The following is a 12,271-nucleotide window of genomic DNA, read 5'->3' on the forward strand; positions in this document are numbered from 1 at the left end:
TAGTAGATCAGTAAGTTTTCTTCACCATGACTTCTGGACTAGTTTGCTTGTCACTATTTTGACATGTACAGACATTGCAGAGTCTACTAAAAATAGTTCACTGCAGATTAGCAGGATATGCCTGGCTGCTTGAATTGTTGCTCTCACCGTGCCATGTACTAATTGTACCAAATGAACGAGCTCTCATGCTTGGTTGTAATTTGCCTGCAGGTTCGACATGAGTATGTTACGGTGACACCTGAGGGCTTCCGCTACCGACAGCAGATGTTCCACTCCGTGGGTTCCCTGTTCAGGTGGTTCAAGGAGCACTTCCGGGACCCCATCCCAGGAACGCCGAGCAGCGTTACTGCAGTGCGCACACCAATGGGCCAGTCATCCTACATTGGTGCCACGCCCAGCATCAACATTTCTAGTGAGTGGGCATTCTCGGCCCTATTTTGTCTTATGATGTGTAACAATTCCGCAAACATGCACTGTTGGCCATGCTGCCTTTGTGTCTCGCATGGGGAGGCATAGCACCTTTGCATTTTGCTATGCTCTGGGCTTCAAGCAGCACTCATCGGGGGGAGGGAGAAAAAAAAACAAGCTGTAGCAAAAGATAATGCAGCACCATTCAAAGCAGAAATTGGAAATTTTTTTGTCATGCATTACGTTTGCACTCATGCGCATGTTGTGTGCTCGAAAACCCTTGGGGAAACACAGATTGGACTCTTCCTTCTGCATACGTACGCCGACCAATAATGATGACTTGTACATTCGGACAGCTTTGCAGCAGTGCCACTTGCACCATAGACCTAATGTGTAAGGATGACTGAAATTTTGGGTGCCTTGCAGTATGCCGTTCGATAACTCGGACTCAGCTTGCATGACTGCATGCTAATTCAGCTGTAGTATTAAACAAAAAGAAATATGTTCTTGTTTTGGTACTACGTGTTTGGCTTCTTGAAACCGAACCTAGAGAGAGAGCGTAAACTTTTATTTTCAAATCAAGATTTGAGTCCGGCGTCTTTTTAGTGGGTCTGGGCACCCGCCGTCGACGCGGTTCCGAGACCTTGTCTCGAAGCGGCTTTCTCGGCTCACTGGACAGCCCAAAGTTGTGCTGTCAGGTTCGAGCTGAGCAGTGCGGTCTTCCAGTGTGACTGTAGGCTGGCAGTGGTAGAGACGGAGGGGTCAGCACTAGAGAAGCATTCAGTACTTGCTGACCACACCCAACCTGCGAAAGAAGCAAATCCAAGCTGCTAAGTTGTAAAGGCTCATTTGTGGTTTCTTGTTTGTTTTGTCTGTCCAGTGTTTTTTTCCTTTACATGTTAAATAGCGACACGGTCCCAGGTGGCTTCATAGGCTGCTGTTGAGGATGTTAGTTCTTTAGAATCGTCAAGCAGCTTCAAATACTGTCAGCTTCACCCTTGATGTCTGTGCCATCAAGGGCCACGACAAAGTGGTGCCGCCCAAATTAGCAACATTTTACTACTGTGCTTACAGTTCTGTCTTTGTGCAGCTAGGTGTAGGCATGCTTGATGTGAATCTATTGCAACTAGCATTTGCTTAATTTGATATGTGCTATATTCACATACATATGCCTCTTGTCTTTCTGCCTTGTAACTAGATGTCGACCCTCAGGCGATCCAGAGAGCAGCAGCCAACATTTCCAATCACATGTTTGCATCATTATCTCAAGTGGCCGGACAGACACCGTCATTCCCAACACCGTATGGGGGAACCTATGCCAATGCATACCCTTATCACCAGGTAAATTATGCATTCTTTTGCTTTTCTTCTGTGACACGAGACCTAGAACCCGGTTGTGTGATTTTCGATGAATGGCAACTGATTCGCCTGAAATCTCCATGCAGCTGTATTCAAGCATAAATACCTATGCTCTTCATCAAAGGCATACAATCCACAACACCAACTAGAGCTTATACCAGGCTGTGCAGTAGTACTGTGATGCTCTCTATTGCGCTCATAGGACCTGCTTTTCATCACTATTATTGAGGTGGACTTCAAAGAAAAATTTGTCCATAAGTTAATGGGGGGTTGGGATTCAGACTGCTGACGTGGCGGCCTTCACAGATGCACGAGCAGAAGAGGCTAATCATTTTGCCGTAACCAATGTTATGATAGAATAGCCATCCCAAACCTTCAAACACCATCTTCAGATGAATTTTTTATTCCTCAATGGAGTGAAACATGCTCAAGGCAGCATCACATACTAAGTTGCATCTCTCCGAGGCAGAAAAAGTACTTAATGAACCTAGCTGACGGCTTTTTCTGGTGGCCAATTGTCTCTCCTGAAAGGAAAGTTGCATGCCGCAGTGGCTTATGGCCACTATGGCTTTAATCTGCTGAGCACAAGATCACGGCTTCAATTCCTGACCATGAAAGCCGCATTTTGATGGTGTGATAAGCTAAGTGAAAACACTGGTGTACCAAAGGTGGGTCTGCGTTAACCCCAGGTGGACAAGATTAATGCTGTGCTCTCCTTTGCAGTGGCTCTCATAACCCAGGTGTTGCTTTAGGGAGTTGAACCCTGTTAGTACTATATTATTTAGTCACTCAAAAGGAAATTTGTTACTTGTGAAGAAGTGATACCAGCTGGTTTTTCAGTTTTTCTAGGAAATAAGGCTCAGTAATGAGAAAAATTGTGAAAATGATTGTTTTATCAACTTACTACAGTTGAACCTCGCAATAATGAAATCAACAGGAAACACGAAAAAATTCGCTTTCGCGAGAATTTCGTTGTGAAAAGAGACAGCACCAATAGGCAATGCATCGCAGAATATAACTTTGCTGTCAAAATTCCATTAGCTTCCTTTGCAAGCGTTGCTCGAGGATATAGAACCGCATTGCCGGCAGTACGAAGTGCGCCGCATGCGTCGACCAGCAGTGGTAGTACTGCCGTGGCGCAGTATTCTCGGTCACTTGCTTTTGGAGATGCGATCACTCTTGCGAGATTTTGCATAAATCGGCACCGGACGCAGGACAGCAGCGCATGCAGCAGCATTTCTCCAGCGCACGCTGTTGCCCGTAGGCGGCGACGCGTCCGGTGCCGAGCGCAAAAATGATCGTATCTCATGTACCCGAAGGCACAAAATCGAGATAACGGCTGTCGCGCAAATCTACGTCCAAAACCAGCGTTCTTCAAGCAAGGGATGTGTATTCCCGGACAATTGCTCAATCATGGTCCGATGCATGACATTCCATATGCTGCGACCGCCATCTCAAGCGCCATGAACAATTCCAGGTCGGTGAAGCATGGACTTCATTGTTTTTGCGGCATTTTTCTCACCAAGGTGCACATTACGCAGTGCACTGCCGTGATCGGCGATTTTTGTTGGAAACGCGCATTCAGTTTGCGTTCAGTTTCGCCTCAGGCAATTGGCCTAGGCCTCGCAGAGTCGTCAGCCGCGGGGAACGCAAACTAACAGCGTGTTTTGAACAACGATCTACGATCTCGTCTAGTAGGCATACGAAAACCGTCGTCACATGTCAGTAGCAACATGCGTGCCGCTTCAAACAAGCGAACAACAAACAAGATGGCAGCCATGACGTGTTTCTAACGCACTGATCGCTTCTGACGCTTGGTTGTCTTTGTGAACTAAAATGGCGGCGCCCACACAAGTGTAATGTGGTGGTGTTTTACGTAATTTTAGTGCAAAACAATCACATTTGAGCACATTTTGGAGCCTGCTAGCCTTATGCGAGTAGGTAATATGCGGAGTTACGTTCTGGCAAATTTCGTTGATGCGGGATTGTAGTACAGCGACATTTCGTTGGCGAGAGGTACGAAATGCATTGAATCCTATGGGCATTCGCCAGGGGTACGAAAATGTTACATTGTCGCGAGAATTTCGACTGTAGACTAATGTACTCACTGTGCTTAGATATACTGGATAGCCACTGTCTGAGCAAATCTTCGTCGTCATAATAAAAAAGGGGGGTAGATGCAAGTCAAGACACACTTTAGTAATCTGCCACCATCTGCAGGCTTGTCATATAGCCAAGGGCAAGCGAGGTTCAGCAAAGTCAAGTGATTCCAGTGAGGTTGTAGTGTGCACAGGGTAGAAAAGGCAGAAGGCACCAGAATGGAAACAAGCCTGAAGTGTGTGTTTAAGTTACTGCTGTCCTAGAGACTTAAACAAAAGCGCACACTCATACACAGCAACTATCAGAGGTGTCTTTCTGCATTCCCAGTAACAGCTGTGCTTGTGCACGCAGTGGCAGGGTTTTAGGTTAGCTGGTGCATGAGTTCTTGGGAGCATGATTGTTTTGGTGGGCCAGTGCTTAGGCCATAGTTCTGTTATTGTTAGTTACACTAGCCATTCCTTTTGCAGCAGTATATTCATGAAACCCTGGATTGGTGAGCCAGGCCCCCATGCATCTAACCCCCCCCCTCCCTTTTTTCCCCCTTGCAGCAGCCATACACACCCTCACAAGCGATGGCGACGCCACTCGTGACCCCATCGTACCACCATGCGGTGGCCACACCATCGGTGACCCCTCGCTACCCACAGACCCCTCAGACTTCATGGGCGGCTGCCCAGCAGACACCGCGGGGCGCTCATACACCACGGCACACGCCAGCTGCGGCCGTTGCGGCCGCTGCAGCTGTCATCCAGGCCAACCCCATCCCCACCGTCGTGTCTGGCACCAAGTAAGCATCAAAGCCTTCCCAGTTTCTTGGACTGTTATTAACGCTCTTGTTAAGTGTGCGATGTTCCACTGGCCAGCTGATCTGCTTGGTGCTGTAGCTTTAAAGGAAGCCACTAACCACACAGTGAACATTTGAATGGAAAATGATGAAGCTAGAAGAGCTAGCTTAGGAGCTAGGGCAATGCTAGCATTCATTGGTGATCAGGCAGATCATGCTGTAGTTGACGTTAAGAGGAAGAAGTATAGTTTAGGCCGATCATGGAGCATTTATAAACATAAAGGTTTGTGAATATGTTCGCAACTACAAAATAACAAATCAAATATTGTCCTGTCTGACTTGGCCCTTGAATTAAATAAGCACTATTTGCAAATGCGACTGTTTTTTTTAATAGTTTCCTGTTCTTGCAAATGCTAGGATATGAACATTGTTTTACAGCTCATTGCCACTAATAGCATAACTGCTTATAGTGCAGGACCAAATATGACGCAATCTTTTCTGGCTCCCGTTTTTCCTCCCATAAAACTCATTTTATGGGAGGATACATTACATACAGCTCCCTCACGCGAGCTTTTGCTGTTCCTACCAGTATGCACACAAACCAACCTTGCTGTGCATGTTCGCGGTATTTGCCGCATGATCATCCGTGAACCCTGTGCTACGTGCGCTGCCGTTAGTGCAGCCTATGTGCATGAGCTCGCACCAGATTAATGTGTATTCATGTATAAACATACATCAAGGGCGAGCTTCCCGTGACAGCATGCCCCCCCCCCCATAACACCACCAGCTAGCCCTAACCAGTGCCGCCTTGTCGGGAGTCACGGACTCGGTGGTTAAGGGGGGACGCGGCTTTCGTATTGCGAGAAATTGCCAAAAAATCGAATTTTTGAAAATCACATTTTCAATTTCTATTAATCATTTTCTATCTGATTCTGAAATATCATCACAGTAAACCACGTAGAAATGCTGTAAAAAAAATTTGTTTTATCAGCCAAGGTGGCGAAAAGTTACGTGGAAATCGAGAAAGAACAGCATTTTTCAAGCCACAATATCTCCGGAACGGCGCAACCGAGCGCCGCCATCTTGGTCTCGTTGGAAAGTGCACTTCTCCATCTGCAAATTTGCCGCTTCAGCTACCTCCTCCATACAGAAACAAGCGTACAAAAAGCAAATGATTGAAGCTTGTGCCGGAGTCTGCAATTGGCCGCGCCCGCCACATGACTCCTGTGCAGTTGGCCATTGGTCCGGCGCTCTCGTCGTCTGCTCGGCTCTTAGCACCTCGCGAGTCTGGAAGTCTCCACTCGCCGTAATCTCGGCGTGTCGAAAGGGGCGCTACACAGACATCGCAGTAGCGTGGCCAATCCCTACGTTTTAGGACGTCTCAGACCCGCGGCTAAGCATATCGAGCACCGGCCATGCGAACATCGCGACCAATTTTCGCGCGCGGAATCCGGACACGCGGCTAAGCCTTTCGGAATTCGTGACCATGCACATTGTGCACTTAATCCTCGGACCCGCCACTAAGCATTTCGTGCATAGGAGTCTCCAACTCGGCGATCAAGCACATAGCACACGGACATCTCTGGCCCTCACCTAAGCATTTTGTGCATCGGCGCCTCTGACTGCGTGACTGCGTACATAGAGCGTCGACTCCTTGAGCCCGCGTCTACGCATTTCGCGCGTCAGCACCTAGGACTGCGCGACTAAACACGTCAAGTGTCGACTCCTCAAGCCCGCGACTACGCATTTTGAGCATCGGCACCTCAGACTGCCCGACTAAGCACATCAAGTGACGACTCCTCGAGCCTGCGGCTACTAATTTCGCACATCGGCACCTCGGTCTGCGCGGCTAGGTGCTTCGCGCGTCGGCACCTCGAAGTGCGCGAATCAAAGGGCAGAGACCCAAAAAGACGCCTGTAAGCAATGACAGCAAAAACTACAATCCTGGTGCATTTTGAGAGATGTGAACTGCTCCAGAAACTGAGAGGCGTTTTCCCAAAAGTGTGTTTTGGGCATTCTGCGTTGTCTGTGGAAAGGGTATCAGTGGAATGCCTGGACCAATTTTGATCCTGTTTGTTTTTATGTATTCCCTGAAGTGTGCTTGACGGTATGACAGTCTTCAATATCTTGCTGAGGGCATAGTTCTTTTTCTGCAGGCTAATTTGTGAATGACAAGTTCTGGTACATTTACTGAAAGTGAACATGATGTTCTGTGTAAAAAAATAAATCAGTTAAAAAAGTTTTGGAACTGTTGTACCCTATAGTGCTCTTTTGAGCAGAGATTAAAACTACAGGCAACTTCCTGGCATGTTTAGTTACAGTGCCAGGTTTTCTACAAGTGCAACACATGTAACATTTTGTAACTTGAAAACTAGTCAAGGTATCGTAATGAAACTGCATATTTCTAAATTTCAGACACTTTCGAGTGTGGTTGCCAAATTTTGTTGTTCTAGGTCAAAGAACAAAAAAGTGAGCTCTGATCCCCATGTCCCCCCTAAAGTTGCAGTTTGGTGCAGAGTCAATAAAATGCTTCGGAGTGGCTGTGTGGCATTTGGAAAAAATGAAGAAGCCACCTCGTTAACGAAAGTGAGGGCACATTCCAGTCATACGCTTCAATTCCTGGACATGCGGCTGCTTGGTCTACATGTTTTCCAACATGCCTTGGAAAAATGTTGTTTTGGTTATAATAGTTTGACGTAATAGTTCTGCACAAACCTGCAAGGCGGAGAGAAGTAATTAATCAGGGGAAAATGAGATATCCACCCAATCGTAGCAATTGCTACAAAGGAAACCCATACGGGTTCCTCGAAAGAAAAGCCTCACAATTGAAAAAAAATTATTCCTGGTCCAGGACTCGAACCCGGGACCACTGCCTTTCCGGGGCAGCCGCTCTACCATCTGAGCACCATCTACCATCATTAGTTACTTCTCTCCACCTTTCGGGTTTCCGCAGAACTATTATGTCAAGCCCTTGCCATTGCTTCGAGTTGTTGACAGATTCAAATTCGCCCTGCAATATGCTAGCTGCCTGGTTAGCTCAGAGGGCAGAGCAGCTACCCCGGACCAGAACAAATTTTTATTCAACTGCAAGGCTTTTCTTTCGAGGAACCCGTACAGGTTTCCTTTGTAGCAATTGCTACGATTGGGTGGATGTCTCATTTTCTCTTAATTGGTTATAATAGTGTGGTACATACCGCTTATAGTGCGAAAATTTGCTACTCCAGCGAGTTGCATTATAAGCAGTTTATGCTGTACAGTCGCCGACCGTTTATTCCGACCTTACGGGGACTGCGGAAATGTTCGAATAAACAGGTGTCCAAAAAAGCAGATTAAGCAAAAAAAAGAAGGCCTTTATTTCCACGCACTTATTCGGGCTCGGCAGTAGGCTTAAAGAAATCGTGAATGCGCCATTGCACACTGTTCCGTTTACGCACAATCAGATAAGCCTGAATCTTGGAGAGGGTCGTACAGTCACTATAGGCGGCTGAAAGCACAGTCACTGCTTGTACACGCTCCGCATGCGACGGCACCGTAGCACATGGTGTGTCATCTTCTGACTCAGAGTCATCGTCTGGCGGTGCAGCAGAAACCTGACGAATGATCTTGCCGTCGTCGAGTTCTGCACATGTCAGTACAGCAGTGTCAGCACCTGTGAAACTGTCAAATGAGACGGTGTCCGGAATCGCAATGCAACCACTGTGCAGGTCTCGGCAGAACATTTTCGATGTCAGTAGGGAGCACATCGGAAGGCGACAAATCCTAGGCCTCCCAGCACCCGCTTGCCGGCATTCCCCAGTGCAGTCTGCGCAGGCACTGTAGGCGCCATTAGACACTTGATGCGATGTTTCCTTATGCCGCATTGGATCACTGCAACCTCAACACAGCACACAAAGCAAACACCAGCACGCTGTCATGCCGACACCAGTCGCACAAACGAAAAACGTGGCCTGCTCGCAGAATCGTGCACGAAGAAAGAAACAAATCAGGGGTGGAATTCTGCAGGAGTCCACCTAGTGGACTGTCCATTTTGGCCGCTGCTGATTGGCTGGGGCCGCTTGACCCCTCCTCTCTCGTACAGCTGCATCCAATCAGCAGCGGCCGAAATGGACAGTCCACTAGGTGGACTCGTACAGAATACCCCCCCTGCTGCTGGATTGTCTTGACGTGGCTTACTAAGTTGAGACCGGAACTGCTGTAGCCACTCTATCGGACCAGGCAGAAAATGATGATGAGCGGGGATTTGCAGTAGTGCCACTTCGTGGGGCAGCAAGGAAGCTCCGTTCAAAACAAGAATGGTGTTCAGCAAGTCGAGAGTTGGTGCATGGTGCTCTCGATCGAGTTGGCTCAAGGAGTGTCCGAAAAATCAGACAAGAGGTTGCAAGGTGTCCAAACTTTCGGCAGTTGTTATACATCATGGTCTATCGGGAGAATGGTGGTGTCACGAAGCAGACCGAATAATCGAGCATGTCCGAATTTTTGGAGTCCGAAAAATCAGTCGGCGACTGTATATGTATTGTGATTAAACATTATTGTTCTATAATAATAATAAAAGATGCCATTCATTATTCGAAAACTATTTTGTGTGCATTTGCTATTTGACTTGCTTCTGTCACTGTGCGGTTCATACTCCATTCAGTTTCAAATGTTACTGTACGCACACCCTTGGTAGAATAGATAATCTCACATCTATAGCAGTAACATAATGGGTGCCAAACGAAGGCGAACACAATTTGAAGTGCAGGAAAGCTGTGAGATCAGGAAATTTGCAGGCATATGAGCACGGGGTGGGTTATATTGATGCAAGACAAGGGTTATTGGAGATCTTTGGAAGAGGTCTTTGCCCTGCAATGAACATGTATAGACCGATGACAAGGATGTGTTGCCCTACAACGATGTGGATACACTCTTTTGCAGGAGCACAGGCAACCCATCGATTGCCGACTGGAAGCGCATGGCGGAGCAGTGGGCAAAGCAACGCATGGAGCAGCAAGAGGCATCCAACCGTGCATCTGTGCGCCGCACCCCGACAACTCGTGCATCCCCGAGCCCCATGATCGAGTCGACACCGGCTGGCGATGCCACACCGCTCATAGACGAACAGTAGTCAAGAAGCTGCCTCGGCTCCTCACGTTGCGGAGCTGTTTTATAAGCTGTAATGGACTGCCTTTCTTGAGGAACTGTGGATACCCTTTTCTTGTGATTTGTTAGGTACTGTTTTTTTTTATATATATATATATCTTCTTTGGGAAGATGCTTTGGGGGAAAATAATGCTGCCAGCCTGATGACCTGGCTCTTGGCCCCTTTGCATGCTGGATTGCATGTAGCAACTAAATCATTGTGGCATACTATGTGCTTCTCGGAACGAAATGACCGTGCGGCGCAAGCTTGGGAACTGAATCATGCAAGAATGGAGAAGCGATCCTTGCCACCTTGCCATGTAAATATGTTTTTCTCACAAGCAGTTATTTAAACTGTGTAACTTACCTTTTCATTGTGTTTTTTTTTAAGTCTCAAGTGAAAGTGGTACATGACGAATAAATATGCAATGCAAATTCTCTACTCGAGTGTCTGCTTCAGTCTGTGGCTTGAAAAGCCAGAAGGGGCATCACTGTCAAACATGTTCCCATTACAAGGCTGTGTTGAAAACAAATTTTCTATATACTAATTTCCAAGTTTTGGAAGCTTTGACACATGTATGTTGAATGTAAAGAAATGACACACTTGGCACATATGAAATTTGGGAGACAGTTGTTTAAGGTATAGTAATTTGATCCTGAAGCTTATCCTCAAATACAGTAAAAGCTCGGGGATGGCACGAAAATTTGAATTATACGAAATTCGAACTAATAAAAATCAAATAAAAAATATATCTCTGTTGAGGCGCGTATATAGACCGATGTGGTGTGAGCACACGCACACACGCTACGTCACGTTGGCATGAACAACAGCGTCTATGCTTTGAAGCACTGGCGCAGCCAACGTAACCGAACGCGGCCAACGCGGTCTAACATGCCCGATGCCGAAATGTCATTTTTCTCCATCCCCCCCCCCCCCTTCCCCTCTGTCTCACCCCCGTGCTTTGTGCATGACAGGATAGGGCGCGTATCCGCCTTGCCTTCCTCGCTCATGCACCCGAGATAGAGCCGCGTTCGCTGGCTCACCCTCGCATCCTTTCGCTCGCACATACAGCATACGGCGCACAGCAACGATTTTATCACCCTTGAGCTCTATACGGAAGTTCACGGGAATGAAGCAACCTGCAACAGAGGCGTTGGCAATGCCTGGCCATGCACAAATGCGTCTCTCTCCAGTCGGGCCTGAACAAAGGGCGGCAGATGGAAAAAGCAAAGCTGTGCGGTCCGCACAGCGACCGTGCACAGCGACCGTCACCACCGTGCTCCGGCACACTAGCACTTTTCCCATCCGCGATGGCGCGGAGTTCGAATTATCGGTGGCGGTGTGGATTTAAGTGTGAATTAGCGGGATGTGTTACATATTGCTTGCAATACATTGATGGATGAACCACGGCGGCTACTTCGAATTATCCGAAATTTCGAATTAATGAATTGTGAATTAACAAGCTTTTACTGTACCAAACCCATATTTGACATCATTATGACATCATGAAACAGAGAAATTTTTTTTTCGTAGTGTACCACTAAGCAGTTGAATTAATTATTTACAAAAAGTGCATGTGTACTGGGGCACCTTGGTCCAGAAGCTTGCTGGGGGCAGGTTAGCGAGGTTTAAAAAGAAAGATAGCTAGAGTGGAAACGATGTCCCAGAAGTGAAGCTGCACCACTGCCATCTTAGGAGGAGCTCTATAAAACAGCAGCTAATAGTAAAGAAAAGGAAGTGCTTTCCTCACACTCCCCACGTGTTTAGCATGGCTTATTTTGCCTTGTAGATACTGATCCACGTGTATATTTGTGTTACAGTCTAACCTTAATACATCTAACCTACATATAACGAATTATTGTGTACAGTGCACTCAACTTATAACGATCCCACATATAACGATGAGTCGACTTTCATAGTATCAACTTATGCATTAAGGCTATGAGGAAAGAAAAACATATATAACGATATTTTATTCACCGCATATTGAATATAACGATCGAAATTCTGCCGTTTGGGCAGCGTTTTCCATGCTGAATAATCGTGAAATTTGCGCTGCTAAGTTCCCTTTAACCGAGACAGGGCAATAAGTTTGCCTACGCTAGTTCGTATCTGCCGCTATTACTGCGCAGCGCGTCCCACCAGCATGCCGTCTGCGAAAGCCAGGGAGAACATCGCAAGTTGCCGCAGCATGCTTTGCGTCCGCGTTGCCGGCAAGTGTCCAGAGAGCCAAAAAAAAAAAGGGGGCGAGACTCAAACGGTGCCTGCGCAGCGAGCATGGAAATGCGTCGCAGGAGCAGTGGTAGGTGCGTCAACAGAGTGCAAAGCTCTGTCGCTTGAGACGAAGCAGCAAATATTGCAAGACTCAAAGTACGAGCATGTGCAGTCAATGTTATTCACAGTTCTGAAAACCATGAGCGCCACGATCATGAAGGCCCCGGGCGCACCATTTGGAGGGGGTGATGGCAAATAGTTATTTGTCAAACAAACAAAAAGGCTCC

General features: G+C 47.1%; 1 protein-coding gene across 1 annotated transcript in view; it reads left to right on the top strand.

Annotated features, from left to right (window-relative positions):
- Spt6 (transcription elongation factor Spt6) overlaps window positions 1-10,211 on the top strand; it is a 101,353-nt gene extending 91,142 nt beyond the window's left edge. Inside the window, exons 34-37 of the mRNA XM_050189070.2 lie at window positions 211-412; window positions 1,607-1,749; window positions 4,416-4,654; window positions 9,566-10,211. Coding sequence (XP_050045027.1) covers window positions 211-412; window positions 1,607-1,749; window positions 4,416-4,654; window positions 9,566-9,755 — 774 coding nt within the window. The 3' untranslated portion in view covers window positions 9,756-10,211. The remainder of the gene's footprint in view (window positions 1-210; window positions 413-1,606; window positions 1,750-4,415; window positions 4,655-9,565) is intronic.
- Window positions 10,212-12,271: the final 2,060 nt, after the last annotated feature.

The sequence above is a fragment of the Dermacentor andersoni genome, chromosome 3 (genome assembly GCF_023375885.2).
Source record: "Dermacentor andersoni chromosome 3, qqDerAnde1_hic_scaffold, whole genome shotgun sequence".
Lineage (NCBI taxonomy): Eukaryota > Metazoa > Arthropoda > Arachnida > Ixodida > Ixodidae > Dermacentor > Dermacentor andersoni.